Raw genomic sequence first — 20,146 nt, 5'->3', positions numbered from 1 at the left:
TTGTTTTTGTTTACTTTTTTTTTCTTTTTTTCTTTTTTAGTAGAGAAAATGTCTCCCTGTGTTGCTTACGCTGGTCTTGATCTCCTGGAGTCAAGCGATCCTCCCACCTCAGCCTCCCAAGGTGTTGGGATTATAGACATAAGCCACTGTTCCTGGCCCCATTTTTTAATGTATCTGTTTGGCCAGAGGGTGGGATGGAAGAAACTGGGAATAGAACCCTGGTCCACATTTTATATGGAAGCTGTGGACAGAGGAAGATGAGGCAGTGAAGAAAACTGAGGCTGGGCCAGAGTAATAAGAGAACTGGGAGTCATCCTCTCCAGAAACAGCCTAAAGAAGGAAGGTGGATGAAAATACAGGCTGACACTGAAGTATGGGTAGGGTGAGGGCTGGGACAGGCTCTCGTATATTTGCCAGTCAGCAGGTGATCCCTGAGAGAGCTACTTCTTTGGAATGAAGAAGGTTAGGGAGGGAATAGAGGTAAGAAAATAAAGTCAGAAAGTGCTAAACCTATTTTAGGAAGTTTGCGGTAGAGAAAAGAGAATCAGATGGTAACTATTGTGGGGCAGCAGAGTTGGAGTAAGGTTCCTATTTGAAGACAGGGGAGTCATGAGGGCTGAATAAAAGGAACCATAAGTGACACAAGAAGCTAAGAGGTGATTGATAATGTACAGTCTAATAGGAGATTGGAGGAATGGGCTCAAAATCACAGACAGGAAGGGATTACATTTTGTTCCTACAACAATGTCGGGAAATGAAGGGAGAAAATGGAAACAGACAGGGGGAAAATGTGAGTCTCAGGATAAGAAAGTTGAGGTTGAGTTTATGTAGATGTCCTTGGTCTTCCTTGTTAAGGAAGACAGAAGGTCATCGGCTGACCGCCTGGGGAAGGGCCTGAGAAAGTGGGCACCTGCAGCACAGTCCCATGAAGAGTGGAAGAGTGAATCTGGAACAAATCCAAGATGGGCTCCAGGCCTGGCACACCTTGCAGAGGTTAGATCAGCTGGCTTTCTAGTGGAGCAAGCTCATAAAGTCACATGTTTCCACCACACCCACAGTCCTTGGGCACAGATGCAAAGAAGGCCGATGCCTGAGTTTAACCAATCTTAGGAGCAGGTAACCTGGCTGGAGTGGACTTCTGGGGACCAGCGCATGCAGGTGCTGGTTTGGAGGGATAGGGGCTGGAGATGATACACTCTCGGGCCACCCTGACTGGGAAAGAAACCCAGACAGACTGGGCTGGTTTGAATCTGCTGGTCTAGACATCTAATCAGGAGAATCCCTCATCCATTCATCAAAAATGTCCCTGTAACTTATGTTTAAAGGTCACTTTAAATATCCAGCAAATAATTTGATTCTAAAGATTTAGTGAAGGCAAGTCCACAGGTGATATCTTAATTGGAAAGGTAAAAGATTCTTTAAACTTATCAATGACCGCTTGTGGTGTTGATTTCTGTTTGCTTTCAGAAGTGGCCAAAGACATTTTACAGATATCCACAGTGTCTCTTTCAGAAACAGACATAGTGGAAGTGATGGTGCTTTCCTCGCTTCCGGAAGCAGGGAGAAGCAGGTTGGAGATGTTCACACTGCCTACATTACTGCCACAAGGTAAAGAAAACACAAGCAACCAATTCTGCTCCTCAGCCCAGATACATCATTGTTATTGTTTTTTGGGTTTGTTTTATTTTTCTCTTGGCATGTGAAGAGGTAAAATGGCTACCTTTTGTCTGCCTTTACAGAGTAAAACCAACATGCTAAACAGTTTGAAGTGTGGACTTTTCCTTTGGGCTTCCTGACTTATGAGTCTGCTTTATTACCATAGGAAAAGAGAGAGGATGAACGGACACATCAAATTGATTTGTTGTTTTTGTGATGTCTCTTGTTTTGTAGCTTTGAATAGACATGGTTAAATTCAGATAGATTACAGTGTAGTTCCCTTCACTGACAAAATTATAAAGTTTTCTGGATAAAAAGGTATGAGAAAATAGATACTCTTTCCTTGTTTTAATGACAAATATATCTGGTTGGCAGTTTTGCAAATATATAATTATAGAGCAGAAGAGAGCTGACAACCTCAAAGTACTTTTATGTTTTTATAAGAGTCTCTGTACCACCATGGGTTTCTTTTAATATGTCTCTAAGTTAATTAATTAAAATTTCATCAAGGCATTACAGAAATATTTTACCCACTATCAGTCATTTAATACTCAAAGTATTTCTAGGGAGACAAGTGTTTTTAAATCATTTTTATCACCTACTAGCTTCCGCAATATTAATTGAGCATTTAAATTTTATTCTGCTTTTCATAATTGTTCATAATTTTAAAAAACCAAAACTAATATATGGTGCAAGTGATTTCTCTTCTTTTTCCAAATCTAATAGTTTCCACAATTTTTGCTGATGAAAGAGGAAGGCTGAAAGATGAAATCATTCATAAGTACCTGTATGAGTTGGAGCACACTCTGTCCTCTGCAGTCTTGGACTTTCAAAGTAAACAAATATATGGCTTCTGTAGTCAAGTGCCATACATCTGTAGCTACCTTCTTCCTAAAGAAGTATGTCAACACTTAAGTGTGCTCTCATTTGTCTTAGCAATCAAGATTGACACATTGTACTGATTAGATGTGATCCTCTTGACCACGTTAACAGAATAGTTCAGTTAACAAATGCCTTCATTATATTAATATAATTCCCTTGAGCTAGGTATATAGTGTTATTTGTTAATCCATCATACAATATATTTGAGCAACCTGATACTTGTGCCACATACATCATCTTTGTCAGATAAACATGCAGATGATACAATATTAGTTTAATGCCTTAAAAAACAACCTAGCATTAGGAAATCTATTCTACATAAGCCAAGGGCTACAAGGTAGATGATTTGATTTGCAGTGGAACTTTGTATCTAAGCCATAACCAAAATTGCAAAAAATAATTAAACTGCGTTTCTGGCATTTTTTCATTACACTATCTTCAGACATCTCATGCATTGTGTCACCTCCTGCTGCACATAATGGCCCAGTACCCTCCTGCTTTCTGCCCGTTGACCTGTCAGTTTCCCTTGATGTCTGTCTACCCACTTTGATAAGGTCTACCTTCCTTCCTCTAAATTCTTCAGTCAAAGCTCTTCTTTGCCAGAGTAGCCGGGATTAGACATAGAAATTCAGAGAAGGAAGAAATGATTAGTGACAAGAGAGATTCAAGAAAAGTTTCATGAAGGAAGCAATATTTGATCTGGACTTTGAAAAATAAGTCAGATTTAAACATGGAGAGATATTGCATACAATTTTGGTGGGCAGCACTCATATAGGGAGGCAGGGCAGGACTGGTGGGGATGGAGCAGAGAAGGGCATTCTAGACAAAAGGAAGGACATGTGCAGAGGCTTGGAGGTGGGAATGCATGAAACATATGGGGAATATTGACTTAAGCATGAAGATATATGAAATGATTAGTAAAAGTAAAGATTATCAGTGTAGGCTAGGATTTTTAATGGCAAGTAAACAAATAAAGAAGACTTGACTTAGTTGGCAGAAACAAACTTTTATTTGCAAAAATGGGAAACATGATGCAAACGCAGGTGCCCACTTTATCGCATATCAGTTTATTTACAATGACAATGTACAACAGGCATGTACATCTGCAAACCCAAAGGTGCTGCTTACCTGATCTTTTCTATAATGTGGTTATTTTCTTTGATTGGCAGGAACATATGGGTATCTACATTCTTAAACCATACAAAAAAGTACAAAGCAGACAGTATGGACCTGGAATGCTCTATCTGTCTTCACATGGATTGTGGCTCATAACAATAGCTAAATGTGGAATTCTGTGTATCCGAGACGTTTATACTTTGGTAAGCTGTTTTCTTAAAAAAATATTATGGGTGTATATATTAATCTCATATAGAGAAACATTTTATATGTATATAAAAATTTGCTTATATATGCATAAAAGCTCTGAAAAGATATTGAAGGTACTAATTACCTTGCTTGCCATTAGAAGTATTAGGTCATGGGAACAAGAAGATTTCACAGAATACTCCTTCATAATTTTTGAATTTTGAACCATTTGAACGTACTGCCTATTTAAAAAACTAAATGAGAAAAGGCATCATGGTTGAGAACCAGTATGACTCAGAAATCTCAGTTTTTAAATTGTTGCCCTATATACCAAATTGGTGAGGCATTTTGTTTGAGTTCTAATCAAACTGGCTTAGTTAGCATCCTCAGAGCATGTTATCTTCCATTCTTCACAGTGCTTGTCACCCTCGCTCATTACACTCAGCTACTTCACACATAAATAGAACCTGCCTGACTCTTGAAGCCATCGGAACTCACCATCTCTGCTTGCTGAAGGCCCCTTCCCTAGCTTTATAGACTTCTGCAATTCATTAACTTCTCTGTGTCTGATTTCCTATTATAAATTGGTGATAATAATCCCAGTCCTTCCATACTACACAAAGGTAGTGGAAGAACAAATTAGTATTGGTGAATGTGGTTTGGACTGGGGATTTTAAATGCTATGTATTGCCAATTGGCTACTTCCATACCAATTAAAATGCTGTTAGCAAATAGAAAATGATTTCTCCACAAAAAAGGGGCATATAACCCCATTAGAAAAGCCATGTGGTAGAATTGCGTTTGTAATTTTTCTGCTTTATTTCTTAACTATTTAGGAAACGTTTGCTCGGTGTCGGAGTCATTCTCACCAGGGTCATGGGATTCAGTCAATGAGAATTTCAATGGATGGACAAAACATTCTGGTGAATGGGAGAGATGATGGCACCCTTGTCTACCTAAAGTGGAAGTATGTACAGTATTCAGTAAGTAACCCCATGTAGTATAGTGTTTTAAAATAGAGATTTTATTTTTATTTAAGTACAGCAAGGCCAACATGCTGGGAGACAACTGCCAGTGCAAAGAAAGTTTGTTATACTCACAGATCCCAAGAGAAGAGTACACTGCATGCTCGGGAACCACATGGGGCAGACCTGGGGTGGGTCAGGAGGCTGAGAGAGGGAGGAAAACGTGGATGAGATCTTCTCGTCTGGTTTTCACAGGGAGGATTGGGCAGGTTTAGGATTGGCCAGTTTGAATAGTATCAGTGGGTTCTGAGGCATAGGGGCTGGCTGTAGTCGTCTCATACTTGGCCCTGGGGTGATTAGGGTGGGGAAATGGTGGCCCTGATTGTGAAAGCCCACTAGAGGAAGTGGTTGGGGATATGGTCTCTGGATTGATCGGTTTGCATTTGAAAAGCGTGCTCCAGAGCAAATTGTTTACTATCTTTAGAGACTGGCTAGCCTCCAGAAGTCAGCAAGGCCCCAGATACCAGAGCACCGAAATACAAAAAATAAAAATAAAAAGAAAAAGACAGGGTTAATATATATCTGAGAGTGATCAGTCCTATCTCTCATAACATAAGAAATGTGGACAATTCTGACCCTCAGATAACTTTAAAAACTCCTGTTTATCCCCTACACATGTATATGTATACATATACTTTCCTAATTTGATTTTGCTTAGATTATATCAAAGACAGTTTCAGTCCCCAAACAAGGAGGGGATCAGTTTTAGGGAGGAACTATTACCATCCTTGCTTCCAAGTTAAACTATAAACTAAATTCCTCCCATGGTTAGGAGGAATGAACAAGAACATCCAGCCTGTGAGACTAGAAACAAGATGGAGTCAGCCATGCTAGACTTCTTTCACTGCCGTGATCTTTGCAAAGGTGGTTTCAATCATGCACTTCATTTTGGAAAAAATAATATTTCATGATACCTCCTGTGATGAAAGCAGTAATGAAATATGGGCCTTCTCTGCAACATTGTGAAAATGTTAAATGTTGTGGAGATTTTGTATCATAACAATTTTGCTAGCCATTTATCACAAAGACTCATTTGAGGATTGCATCATCATGCCCATTTTATACATGGGATTCTGAATAGAATATTAACTTTTATCTCACTATATAAGTCCTAACATATTCTTTATAACCAGCAAACAAATACTATCTCAGGCAACAACAAACAAGTGCTGGAGCCTTATTTATGCAGCTCAAAAAGAAGGACATTTTGATCCATTGGTAATCACCCAAACTTCTGACTCAAAACAAAGCTGGGTTTGAAACCATGGTCTAGGACTAATGACTTGGTGACACTGGCATATGACAACCGCTCTAAATCATCTATATCAATGTTACCCAAGGTAGGGGATCTGTAGCATCTGTGAGCTTGTTAGAAATGCATATTCTTGGATCCCATCTGGACTTTCTGAGTCAGAATGTCTGCAGGTGGGGCCCAGGAATCTGTTTTTAAACCCTCCCAGTTATGCTGATGCGTCCAAAGTTTGCAGTGCCCTGGTGAATTTAGTGGAGGTAATAATACCACTCTCAATGCAGTGTGGGGTGATGAGGGCCACATGTGATTATGTATGTGAAGCCGCACACTGCCTGGTGTATTCTGAGAGCTCAGCCAGTGCACTGGCTCTTCTGTGCAATGGCCAGGGCAGGTACAGAGGGCATGTTAAGTAAGGGTATGAGGATAGTGTGAGGAGAGGGCACCCTAGAAAGGTCAAGAAGCTTGTCATAGCCTGGAGCCCTGAAAGGTTCTCCTGTAAGAAGCAGAGTCCTTTAGCCATGCATGGTGGTGTACCCCTGTGGTCCCAGCTACTCTGGAGGCTGAGGTGGGAGGATCATTTGAGCCCAGGAGTTCGTGGTTGCAGTAAGCTGTGATTACATCACCGTACTCCAGCCTAGGTGACAGAACAAGACCCTTTCTCTTTAAAAAAATAAAAATTTTTAAAAAAGAAATTCTAAAAAAGAAGTAGGCACTGAAGAAGAAGTTTCCACAAGGCACTGTGAAGAATTGTCCACATATTTCCTTGGTTACTTATCTATAAACTGAAATGGTTAGTTACCTGAAAATAATACAGCTAAATGTAATTTTTTTAAATTATGATTTTTGTAGCCTCTGTGTTTTCTTTTTTATTAATATAGGCGGTTTGGAGGACTCCTAGCCAGTGAAATTCTGGACTATTACCAAAAACTATTAATTTCCCTGAGCAGCACCATGGGCGAGGAGAATGATTATTTAAGCACAACACCAAAAGTTTCCATAGATTTGGGATCCGATTCTGAACACACAGTTGAGTTCCTATATGACTAGCTTGCTTGCTTACATTTCTTTGTTTGTAAATCAGAGGTTTTCAGCTTGTGGTTTCTTTAAGCAGATATTTAGTAATATTTCTCTTTTTCCAGGTATCCCATGATTTTAAAAAAGAGAATAAGCTATGTCTGAGAGAAAATATTTAGCCTTTCTCAAAGCAATTGCACATGGTACATTTCAGATCTCATTTAAACCATAGTACAAAATCCAGGCTTGCTTGGAAAAAAAATCTTCTACCCACACTCGTGCTTGGTCAAAATGGTCTCTCTATACTTTCGTATTACAGATGTTGTTTAGGAAGTGTCTAGCTAAAGAACAGCATTCACTCATTCAATTAACAAATATTTATAGAGTGCCTACAGAGTGCTAGGCTGTGGAGGATATAGCTATGAACAAGATAGAAAAATGTCTGCTTCCGTGGAGTTTACATACTAATTGGGCGTTGGGGATGGGCAGGGAGAGACAGATAAACAAGCAAATGCAGAGGAAACAATGAGATAGTAACAAGTTCTACTCAGTGAATAAAAATAGGTTGATGTGATAGTATTGGACTGGATAGCCTCTCCAAGAAGACATTTAAGCTGAGATCTGAATTAAAAGAGAACACCACCATGCAAAGACAATGGGAGGGTAGCAAGAGTATTCAGGGCAAAGGGGGAAAGAAAGAGCTTGGCATGTGGTATGTTAGGACCTAAAAAAGACCTGTGCTGTTGAAGTGAGCAAGGGAGAAAGTGGTGGGAGGTGAGGTCTTCAAAGCAGGAAGAGACCAGGTAATGAAGGGCTTTGTAAACTAGGTAAAGAGCTTGAATTTTATTTTACATGTAATGAGAACTGAGTCAGGTGTTCTGAACAGAGGATTAACAAGGTATAATTGACATTATTGAAATGATTATTTGATGCTGTGAGGAGAATGTTTCCTGTAGGGGATGAGAAGGATAAGAAGCAGGGACATTGTTCAGGAGGCTAAGGCAGAGATTCAGGTAGCAATGATGGAGGTGGAGGAGTCTTGTGCCTAGGAGAGAAGTGGTGGATTCCAGGTGGGTTTCAGAGGTAGGGCTGATAGAACTCACTGATGAATTGGACATAGAGAGAGAGGAAAAGAAAGGGCCCAAGAACTCCTAGATTGTTTTACTTGAACATTTATGTAGAAGATGGTGTCATTCATGGAGATAGGGTAGACTGTGGGGGAAGGGGGCAGCTATGAAGGGAATTCAAAATCAGTTTTACCCATGCTAAGCTCAAGAAGCCTGTTAGACACCCAAGTGGAGATGCCAGTTCAGCTGTTGGATAGATGAACCTTGGGTTCTGGGGAGAGGTCGGGACTGGATATGTTGATTTGAGTCAAGGACATGCTGATGGGATTTAAAGCCATGACACTAGGCAAGGACATCATGGAAGCATGAATGGCAAGAAGCAGAAGAGGACCAGGACAGAGCAACTTCTGGTGAGCCAGGAGAAGAGTTCAGGGATGCAGAGGACCCTGAGGAGGGTTAGCCAGTGAGGTTACGGGAGAGCCAGGAGAGCGTGGCTTCCCAAACTCTTTCAAGACATTTTGCTGCAAAGGGGAGCACAGAAATAGGGTGGTGGGCTGGCGGGGGCAGTGGTTGGCACACATCTGTAATCCCAGCACTTTGGGAGGCTGAGGTGGGCGTTATCACGAGGTCAGGAGATCAAGACCATCCTGGCTAACATGGTGAAACCCTGTCTCTACTAAAAATACAAAAGGTTAGCCAATTGCGGTGGCACATGCCTGTAGTCCCAGCTACTCAGGAGGCTGAGGCAGGAGAATGGTGTGAACCCAGGAGGCAGAGCTTGCAGTGAGCCAAGATCATACCACTGCACTCCAGCCTGGGCGACAGAGTGAGACTCCGTCTCAAAAAAAAAAAAAAAAAAAAAATAGAAATAGGGTGGTGGCTGAAGAAGAATGTTATGGTCAAGTGAGAGTAATTTTCCTAAGACAGGAGATAGTAGAGCATGTTTGGATACTGTTGGTGAAGATCCTGTAAAAGGGAGACATTGATGATACAGAAGGAGATGGCATTGAAAAAAAGATTTTAAGCACTAAGACTTCAAAAAGAAGAAAAAAGATCCTAAGCACAGATGGTGGCATAGGCCTTGATGGGCAGAAACATGTGGGTCACAGTAACAAAGAAGGCAAAGAGTAGTGGCAGTGTGACTGGTCTGATCACCTCTGCTTCCTCGGTGGAAGCTGTGCCTAATATAACGGCAGACTGATAGGACTTACACGAATAAAATGTTACATCTTGGGGACAAAATGTTTGAGATTATTTTCAAAAATGCAACAAATGCAAAGGAATTCAAAGCAGTTACATATGGTAGGGTGGGAGGGGAAAAACTTGATGAATTTTAACTTTAAGACATGTCTGTCTTTTTCTAACGTGTATCAGAAACGGAAGGCAAGCATTGACTCATCGCAGGATGAATTAGTTCCAACTGATGTTAAGAAGGAAATTCCTTGGATACAACAAAAAAGCCAAGAGGTATTTGTGAAACATGGGGTAGGTTTGAAATAGTGCTCTGTAGATGCACCAAATAGATCAGTTTCCTATGGAAACGTACTGGAAAGTTAGAAGATGGAATGAGACACCACTCGGCAGAGCACTACAACATACAGGTGTAACTTTTCTGAAAGCAAATAAACACCCTAAACACAGCCCAATCATTTAGATCAAGTTATATGAGCTTTAAGAACTGTACGTAGGCTGACATGCAACCCAACAATGGTGTCCAGGTAAACCACAGCAAAGCATGAACTGCAGTACTCCACTGTGGAGTGAGTTTTAGGGGATGCTACCTCTGTCCTGTGGACCAGGAACAGGGGAAGGGATGCTGTGGCTGCAGCTGTTCAGAAAGGTGACCGACTGATTACAGCTCGTGCCTGGATTTAGCCTATTGATCTAGTCTCAAGTTCCCAATAAAAGTGCATACTGGTTTTCCTTAATCAACTGTTCACTAATTTTTCACTACTTATTTTCTTTCCATTGGCCATATAATTGACATGTGTTTCATGTAGCTTTAATGTCACTTACATAGTAGCAGTTAGATTTAAGCAAGGTATTGCAGTGGTATTACTTCATGTACACTTTATATTACTCTTTACACATTTTAGTTTCTGTTTCTAGAGAATTGCTATCTATGTATCTCTTTATATATCTCTCTGTCTCTCTCTCTCTCTCTGATTTCTCTTGCTTTGTTAAGTGATACACTTGTTCTGTTTCAGGCCATCAAAAAGGAGGTTAATCTGTTTTCCAAGAAAAGGAAAGAGATAAAAGAAGGAATCAAATCACTTTCCAAAACTGTAAGTGTTGTAATTTCATATTCTAATACATTTGGCTCTTATTCTAAAATTACTTTTTGAACTTAATTTTGTTCTACCCTGAGGAACTATACCTCCCTTTCTCTGCTTGTAAGCTCAGTTTTCTGAAGTTCTTTAATAAGATAAAAGTTTCACCAATTCCCACTTCATATCAACAGTGGTTTTCCCCATCTTCCCCCAAATTACCATCTTAATTGTTTTTATAATACTGATTTTTACCAAAGTTATGCACTTATATTTTTACAGATTAAATAATACTGAGTTGTGTAGTTAAAAATAATATTTTTTTAAGCAGCCACTGCCCTACTTCTCTTGACTGATACTTGTACTCCTGAGGTAACTGTTTTCTCTTCTTTCCACTTTTTCATTTGGTCTGTTTACTTCTGTCTAAATAGTCTTCTTACTACTGTTGTTATTTCTTGATATTTCTGTTTTGATGCTAACTATGGGCTTCCTGGTATGGAACATGAGTAGTTATGCTTGTTACTGCTCCCCATCCCCACTATAGCACACATATAAATCCATGCTTGGAATACATACTATGATAGTTATTTGAATATTCTTCAAAGCTGAGCCACACGGTGTATTATTATTACATTTCTGCTTTTATAACTTGATTTTTCTTAGAATTAATAGTTAACCTTTGTTTTGGATAAGCCTTTCTATGACCTATTCAAACTCAAAATGCTAACAAATTCTTCTCAATACAATCAAATACCTGAAGTGATCAATCTGTCAGTGCATTTTTTGGGCAACCTCCCTTCTAGAGCTTTCCATCCTCCAGCTCCAGTCAAAGCACCTTGCTCTTGCTCTGTAGACCAGGTGTATGGCTGCTGTCCTAGAGACCTGCCTCTTAAGTTGGAGCTCTTATTTCCTGAATCCCACTTGATTTTCTTTGTATTCTTGGTGTGTGTCCTTCAGTAGCTTCCTACACAGGACTGCTGTGTTGCGCCATGCTTGGGAACATCCTTTATAACATAGCTGTGCTTCTGGGGTACCATCCAAGTGGTACCACTGTGAATGGTGCCCTGCTGCTAGACCTGCCAGATGCTTTGGCTCTGTTCTTGAGAAAGGGTACATGGGAGGTACATTTTGTGAGATGTGGTTTTTCTTAAAATGTAATTATCCTACACTCATATCCATTTGATGGTTTGCCTTCAGAATGTTGAAGGCTTGCTCCATTGTCTCCTGACTTCCAGTGTTTCCTTCAGAGACTCCAGTGCCTGACTCCCAATTCTTTGTAGGTAACCAGATTTTTATCTTTGGAGACTTATAGGATCTTGTCTTTATCCACAGTGTTTGGAAATGTACAGGTATGCACCTTGATATGTTCAATGGGTATTCTTGGTTTGCTGGTGCAAACCAAGACTCTCTTCCCTTTTCCACTCTTCTTTGAGCCCCAAGAGGCTGGCCTTTATGGATAATAGCAATGCACTGTCTTGCCTTCTGACTTTCTCTTGGGTTTAGGCAATAAGTGGCATCAGCAGGAGAACCCCATTGTTGTAGGGCTCAGATCATGGATTGCAGGGCAGGAGACTAAGACCAGGGTCCTCATTCTCCCAGTTGCCTCCCTGTAGGGTTATGAGTTGGCAATGACCGCCATCTCTCTCCTACATTTATGGGTCTCTCCAGGTTCGTTAACCACTCCCAGCTCTTGCCCTTCAGACCTAGGAGCGGAGATGGCTTCCCGCAGTTGGAAGCCTAATGCTTTATCATGTCTTGCTGGCTCTCCTTACTCTGCCAAATCTTTTTTTTTAAGTTTCTCTCTTCAGTTTTCCCATTTGAATGTGTTACCTTTTCCTACCAGGACCCTAGGTGTTTTCTTCTTTCATGTACTAGACTTTGATGGGCATTTTAATAGGAACCCTTTGTCTCTCGGTTTTAGAAAAAGTTCTTAAATCATTTCCTTGGCCCTTTGTTTTTATTTTCCTAATTACTAATAAGACTGAGCACCTTTTCATAACTCTAAACAGTATTTGTATTTCTTCTCCTGTGAATTTCCTGTTTATATTCTTTGCCTATTTCCTTATTGGATAATTGGTCATTTTCTTGTTGATTATAGGAGTTCTTTATTTTTATTTTTTATTCATATGTATTTATGATAATTAGAGTTAGCTAGCCTATGGTAACACATAAACTCAAAAAAACATAGTGGCACAGTGATGAGAAGTTTATTTCATTCCCATGTAACCATCCTGGGTAGGTATTCAGCTCAGCAGCTGTTCTGTTCCATGCAGTCATTCAGAGACCCTGCTATCTTCAACTCAGGGCTTCAAAGATTGCCTTGTTTGATCTCATCTGAGTCAGTTGGAAAGGTAAAGAGCATGAAAGTGTGAATGGGACATATCTAAAGGTAGCCCTTATTATTAGGTGGAACTTCATGCAATTGCTGTTTTATGTGGCTCAACCTACAAATATTTTCTAGAAAAATATATGGCTCATCCTACTACAAATACTTTCTGTCTTTTAACTTTTATGAAGTGCCAAATTTTAAATAATTTTATTATAAAGCAGAATTTTAAAATTATGGCATGATCCAAGTTATTGATCGTTTTCTTTATAACTTTTGGGTTTTACATCTGATTTTAAATGACCTTTCAAAGTCACACATATTTTCTTCTAATACTCTTTGATTTCACCTATAATTTATTTTTGTGAATGGTATGTCATATGGTTCTAATTTTATTTTTTTCAAACAAATAGCCCATTTCCCAAGTCTGTTTTATTTAATATACTATCCTTTCTCTGCTGATTTGCAGTGTCTCCTCTATCAATCCCTGGACATAGGATTGTTTCTGGACTCTGTTCTAAGATTGAATATTGATCTTTTCTTGAGCCAATACCAAGCTATTTTAATTACTATAGCTTTATAATAGTTCTTGTATCTTGAGAATAATTCTCCTTTTGCCCTTCTTTTTTTAAAAAAAAGGCCTTTTTATGTATACTTACTTTTCCATTGGAATTTTAAAATCAGCTTGTCAAACTCCATGAAAAACTCTGATTTGATTTTGATTGTGAGTATATTGCTTTTAGTTTGATTTGGAGAAGAATTTATCTGCCAGCTCTGAACTTTAGTGTATATATATCAATATATATGATAAAACTTTACTGAAGAATATTTTTTAAATTGAATTAAGATATATACAGACAGTCCCCACCTCAGAGTGGTTCAACTTATAATTTTTCGACCTTATGATGGTGCAAAAGCAATGCACATTCAGTAGAAACTGTGATTTAAATTTTGAATTTGGTCTTTTCCCAGAGTAGCAATATGTGGTACCATACTTTCTCACAATGTTGGGCAGCGGCAGTAAGCCACAGCTCCTAGTCAGCCATGCAATCATGAAGGTAAACAATGAATACTCTGAAGTGTACTGTGTTGCCAGCATTTTTTGGATATCGTGTTTTATGTTTTCGCAGCCCATCATGTCTACAAATGCCCCTTTTGACATGATATTTTCATCTTACAATGGGTTTGTTGGGCCATAACCCCATCATAAGTTGAGGAGCATCTGTATATTTATATATTTACATCTTTCATTTATTTATTTAGAGACAAGATCTTGCTTAGTAACCTAGGCTAGAGTGCAGTGGCACAAGTGTAGCTCACTGCAGCCTTGAACTCCTGGAGTCAAGTAATCCTCTCACCTCAGCCTTCCAAGTAAGCTAGGCCTGTAGACATGCACCACCATGCCCAACTGATTTTTGTAGTTTTTTGAAGAGACAGGGTCTCCCTATGATGCCCAGGCTGGTCTTGAATTCCTAGCCTTCTTCCTTGGCCTCCCAAAGTGCTGGGATTACAGGCATGAGCCACTGCACTAGGCCTATGTATTTATTTCTTTTAAAATATATAACTTTGAAAGTTATATTTTCAATAAATATATAATATTTACATATGTGTATATTATATATTTATTTCTTTATTCAATTTTAAAAAGATAATCTCCAGTGAAAGTTTATAGTTTCTCCGAAAGTGACTTTGTATAAATTTCTTATTAGGTTTATTTTAGGTATCTTATAGTTTATACCATTTTTGTGAATGGAATATTTTTCTATTACATCGGTGATACGGTTTGGCTGTGTCCCCACCCAAATCTCATCTTGAATTGTAGCTCCCATAATTCCCATGTGTTGTGGGAGGGACCTAGTGGGAGATAATTGAATCATGGGAGCGGGTCTTTCTCATGCTATTCTTGCGATAGTGAATAAGTCTCAGGAAATCGGATGGTTTTAAAAAGGGGAGTTTCCCTACACAAGCTCTCTTCTCTTGTCTGCTGCCATGTGAGACATGCCTTTCCTTTCACCTTCTGCCATGATTGTGAGGCTTCCCCAGCCATGTGGAACTGTAAGCCCATTAAACCTCTTTCTTTTGTAAATTGCCTAGTCTCAGGTATGTCTTTATCAGCTGCATGAAAACAGACTAATACAATTGGTATATGTTATATATTGGTATATATTATTGGTATATGTGAATATTATTGATTTTTTTCTGACCACCTTGTTGAATTCTTTTTAGTTCTACTATTTTGTCACTTGATTGTCTTAGATTATCTAGGTAGACTATCATATCTTTTGAAAATAACATATTTATCTCTTATCAATCATTATCCTTCATTTATTTTTCTTGTCTTGTGATTCTTTTTATGAAATACAATATTTTGCACCCCTAGTTGCTGTAAAATTATAACTTTCTTGCTTAATTAACTCTTTTCCTTTGGGCAACAAGTCTTCTATTTGTTGAATTTATTGTTTCTCTCCAGTGGTCTTGTTGTTCCCCAAATATTTAGTGATTTATTGTTATTATTTCATGCTTGTCTTTATAATTGAAACTCCCTGTTATAATTCCATGATACCAGCTCAGTCTGCTTTGGAAGAAGTGTAGGAGATCTGACTTTAGCAGGTATTCTGTCTGCTCTCAGTGAAAAGAGAAGGGGTGGGTGGTGTTGGGAAGTGTCTTGGCAGCCCATTGTGTGGTGGGGGAGTTCTCTATTCTTTCTAGCCACTAACAGATTCCTTGGGCCTTGCCTTGTTTCTCCCATCCAAATATTCATTCCAATTTCTTCTACCTGGAGACAAACACTCCAGCTACTACTGCTGGACCCTAGGGAACTTCACCAGGTTGGGGTACAGGCAGGTTCTACTGTCTGTTTCTGATGCAGCAGCCCCTACTAATCAACCTGCCAGCAGGTAAACCCTTGTTCCTGTATCTGGTGTAGCTTCCACCTGTTGTTGAGTGCTGTGCTGAGGGCATTCTGGGCTATGATGCATCCTGCTGATCCATCTGATTTCCATCTTTCAGTTGTTATAGTTTTCATGCTCCTGAAGGATTCTATTTCTTTTTTCCTCTTCATTGTAGTAATGGATTTATCTATGCTATACTTCTTTTCTCTTAACTTTTTTATATTTTGGGGCAAAAAAGAAAAATCGTTGAACTCATTCTCAGTCTATCATTTTGAAACTGAAGTCCCACTTTTTCTATCATGTTGTCTGCCTCGTTTTTGTTTATTTGTAAGTGCTTTTTATATATTAAAGACATGAATATTTTGTCATATGTGTTGCAGTGTGTATCCTTTGCCCCTGAATTTTTTGAAGTTATAAACTTTTAAAGATAATTTTTATTGTATAGAAGTTCAAATTTGTACAAAATTGAAGAGAATAATATAATACATCCAGTGGCCAATATCATTTCACCAATGCTTCCATCCATTACCCCTTCCCTGATTATTCTGAAGTAAATCCCAAACACCATATCATCTCTAATTATTTCGGTATGTATCTTTAAATGATAAAGACTCTTAAAACACATAACCACAATGCTGTTAGTATACCTCAAACTAGCAACAGTGCTTTAATATCATAGAATGAAATGATGAGCTTACATATTTTTGTAGTTCTTCTTATTAGATGAATGAGTTTTTAAGGATGAAACCTTAAAACTTACAATAACCACAATAAGCCCATAATCTAATTCTTTACTTAGTAGTACATTTAGATAAATAAAACATCTATTTTTTATTGATTGCTGCCTAAAAGAAACTAAGAAAATTATCTTATTAGAGTTTAATTCTTTACTTGTCACCACCCTTTTTTATTTCAACATTCAGATTCTGAATATGATGGAAGAAAATGACAAACTAGAAAATATTGCAAAATTAGACCAACAGGAATTTGGTCTAGATCTTGAGGAACTAGAAAGGCTTCATGATGAAAGTCAGGAAGAAGTGGCAAAGGTATGAAAAAGTGTAATTTAAGCATCATAAAGTTATGATGAAAGAAGTAAAAAGATAATAGGAAAGGGAACTTCTTCATAATAATGTGAATATGACAAAACCTTTTCCAGTGTAATGTGAATAAAGCAAACGTAGTGCATGTAAGTGTAATGAATCAGAGGGTCACTGAATTTGGGGGTTTGGAGCAGGGGGAACATCTAGGCCAGCCAGACATCTGACATTTGCTTCCCCTCCATGACATTCCTGCCAGCCATATGTTTGAACATTTTTGGAAGTCTTCTTAGCCACCTCATGCCAACTTTGGACGCTTCTGGTTTAGTAAGCCCTTTCTTAATTAGAGTGGAAATCTTTCTTCCTGTACTCACTGATCCTTCTACTCTTTGAGCACTTCCTACTCTATGGCCCCTCTGAGAGTGGTAGAGGATTAGAAATTTCCATGTTCCCTGTGGATCTTCTCCTGTCTGGGCTAATTATCCCAGCTCCTATGACCATCATGTATTATAGTTTCAATAGCCTCGTCATCATCTTGCCCTTTTCCTCCAAATTAATTATATTTGCATATTGTACCCACAGAAGAATTCAAATTATTTTCTGTCCAGTGTAGAGAAAAGCATAAACTGAAACTTCCATTCATACTATACTTCTATTAATTCAGCCTTTGTATTATTTTGTGGCAGTCACATCAAATTGTTTGCTCATATGGATTTTATTTTAAATAAAAGCCCTAAGTGTGTTTTACACAGGATATTCTGAAGCTTCCTCTTTCTCAACCTGCTAGTACAGGTTAATTTTTTGAATCTGCAAATATAAACACGGGAGAATGAAAGATAGCTGGATTCAAGGACAGTTAAGGTGGATTATAATAGATTAAACAACTACACCAAGAGGAGGTTGATTATTTGACTGATGCCTCTAGGAGGGAGGTTTCCACCATGTGCCCCAGGACTTGGTCCTGATAAACATGTTTATTAATGACTGAGGTGAAGAAATAGAAATGAGGAGATTTGTCAAATTAGTGAATGACATGAGACTGAGAAGTTGAGGAAATGTAGTGGATAACAATTAGGACAAGAGTATCTCAACAGACTGATTTAGTACAATAAAATTTACCTGGGATAATCATTCCTTCGTTTATTCTGCAACATTTATTCATGTCCCAGGCACATTAATCTAGGTGCTGGGAATACAATAATGATGACAGACACATTTCATGGGGTAATGTACTGAAGAAGACCGGTCGTAAACAAATCTCTACATAGTATATGATGGAAACAAACTGGATGCTCTGATAGATGTGGGAGATCTACTTCTGTGGTCAAAGAAAGCCACTTCAAAGGGCTGACATTTCAGTTGAGAACTAAAGGAAGAGAGACATCTGGCTGTGCAAAGATCTGGGGGGGAGTGAATGTCAAGCACAGGGAGCAACAAGAGCAAAGGCCCACAGGCAGAAATGACTTGCAGTATTCCAGGAACAGCACGGCCAGAAAGGCTGAAGCATGGTGGATGGGAGAGAGCCTCATGGAATGAGGTAGGGGAGGTAGGCAGAGCCTAGCCCCTGAAGACGTTGTATATTGTGGTAAAGAATTTGGCTTTTTTATTGATTGTGCAACAGGAAGCTATGAAAAAAGTCCCATTTTCTTATCACAAGAGGTAGGCACCAATCTAGGAGCTTTTTGAATTTATTTATTTTGATTATCACAATTCAAAAAAGTAGGTGATAGTTTGCCCCACTTGAAAAAATTGAGGCTTAGATAGAGGCTTAGAGAGCTAGAGCCACTTGGCTAAGATCAGAGCCAGGAGGATCCTGGCTGTTCCTCCTAGGAGGCTCTTCCTCCTTGGCTCTGGCTTGGCTCAGGCTCAGAATGCCCCCTGCTATTCTGCACCAGGTTCTCCCAGCCAAGTCATCTTGACCACTCAGCAATGTGTGTGGGTTCGGTGCCTGCCCCCTCCCTCACTGTATATTTGCTTCTCTTTCCAAGCTGTATATGACTACTTGACACAGTGAACCTGCTCCCCTGGCCCACTGAACTATTTACCATTGCCAAACTCATCCTACCTCCCCCACTGCCACCCTGTGCCTCTGCCCCAGATGCCCCTACTTGCCACTTACCAAATTCATGCTCATCCCTCAAGAGTTCTCCTTGATCCTCTGAGGCAGGATTTGGTGCAGAGAAAGGCCCTCCACATGCTAGTTTCCCTCATATTGTTTATTATTTTTCTTGAGCTCTGTGCCTTTGAAGAGATATTAACACCAGATTAGGCACAATAGTGGTCCAGTAGAGAACAGTGTTAGCAAATGGCACCATAAACTCAGCTGTTTAGGAGCTTTCAGCATGTTTAGGATCAGAATACTAGTCCTTGGGAGGAGTTAGTGGCACCTGCCAGTCAAGGATGTGAATGAGAGACTAGGCTACTACCCTGCCCCGGCCAGGATCTCAATAATAGGAAAAAGACCAAAGCCCGATAATGACAACCTGGACACAGTATTAGGGACTGAGTTTGGAGGAGTTGATAAACAGCCTCAGCAGTGGAGAGAGGAGGGCCGAGTGGGCTGGGAATCAGGCAGGTCCTGACAACTGATATGCCAAGCCAGCTGTCTATTTAGAAAGAAATAATTTAAAACTATATTAGCTATTAACTTACTGGGTCAGAATCAAAAAGAAATGAATTGCAAATTAAAGTCATTTAATCAGACAATAAAATAAATAGAAATTCACAAGAAGTACTAAAAAAGACATTTTAAATCTACGAGATATTATTCTTAGCTAGTTTGCTAATAATTCTGCCAAAAAAAATGAAGTGCACAGAGATCCTGAAAAGGATCCTAAGGACTAAAGATTGTTAGGTCTCACTTTCACACCAGGTCTTTCAGCAAACTGTATTAAAATAGGAATACTTAATTATTTAAATAATAAGCAATGGGATTACGTAAGCAAGTAAAACTAACTGAAGTAACATGTTTTTAAGTGGAAAATAACACAAATTGTATGATCCCCAAGAGTAGTAGAGGGTTCTTTTTTATTGTGGACGTAAATAATAGAATAATTAAGTACAGTAAAGACTCCCAGACAGAGGTCACAAACGCACTTCAAATGTGTGTTGGCGAGATTTAAGCCAACATTTAAATATCTGGCAGTTTCACATAAAAATATGAATTCCAGACCTCTCTAATAAAACAGGAAGACTTTGCTCAGTGGTTTTGCTTCACTGCTGTTCCAACCAGCAGACTTTGTGCACATTAACCATGCAGCTCACCACTACAGTGCATCCATCCTCACACCCCGCTTCACTTGTGTATGCAACCTGACCATCCTTAGAGGTACTGTGTGTCCTCAAGGAAGAGAATCCAAGTCTACAGATAAACTTCAGGAGATGTTCTCAAAGGCAGAGATGTGTTTCCCAAAAGTGCATC

General features: G+C 39.1%; 2 protein-coding genes across 5 annotated transcripts in view; one reads left to right on the top strand and one right to left on the bottom strand.

Annotated features, from left to right (window-relative positions):
- Nucleotides 1–20,146, bottom strand: part of GSTO1 (glutathione S-transferase omega 1) — a 584,823-nt gene that overhangs the window by 82,136 nt on the left and 482,541 nt on the right. The gene's annotated exons all lie outside the window — the stretch shown is intronic.
- CFAP43 (cilia and flagella associated protein 43) overlaps nt 1–20,146 on the top strand; it is a 107,919-nt gene that overhangs the window by 47,812 nt on the left and 39,961 nt on the right. For 3 of the 4 annotated variants that reach the window (XM_050804892.1, XM_050804894.1, XM_050804893.1), the window contains exons 13-20: nt 1,468–1,608; nt 2,383–2,555; nt 3,708–3,857; nt 4,680–4,810; nt 6,999–7,146; nt 9,576–9,668; nt 10,409–10,486; nt 16,609–16,734. In XM_050804892.1, the coding sequence (XP_050660849.1) occupies nt 1,468–1,608; nt 2,383–2,555; nt 3,708–3,857; nt 4,680–4,810; nt 6,999–7,146; nt 9,576–9,668; nt 10,409–10,486; nt 16,609–16,734 (1,040 nt within the window). Of the gene's footprint in view, nt 1–1,467; nt 1,609–2,382; nt 2,556–3,707; nt 3,858–4,679; nt 4,827–6,998; nt 7,147–9,575; nt 9,669–10,408; nt 10,487–16,608; nt 16,735–20,146 lie in introns of all 4 variants that reach the window. The other variant, XM_050804895.1, reaches the window with a different exon arrangement.

Source organism: Macaca thibetana, chromosome 9, assembly GCF_024542745.1.
Source record: "Macaca thibetana thibetana isolate TM-01 chromosome 9, ASM2454274v1, whole genome shotgun sequence".
Classification (NCBI taxonomy): Eukaryota; Metazoa; Chordata; class Mammalia; order Primates; family Cercopithecidae; genus Macaca; species Macaca thibetana.
This window is presented reverse-complemented; position numbering and strand designations above follow the sequence as displayed.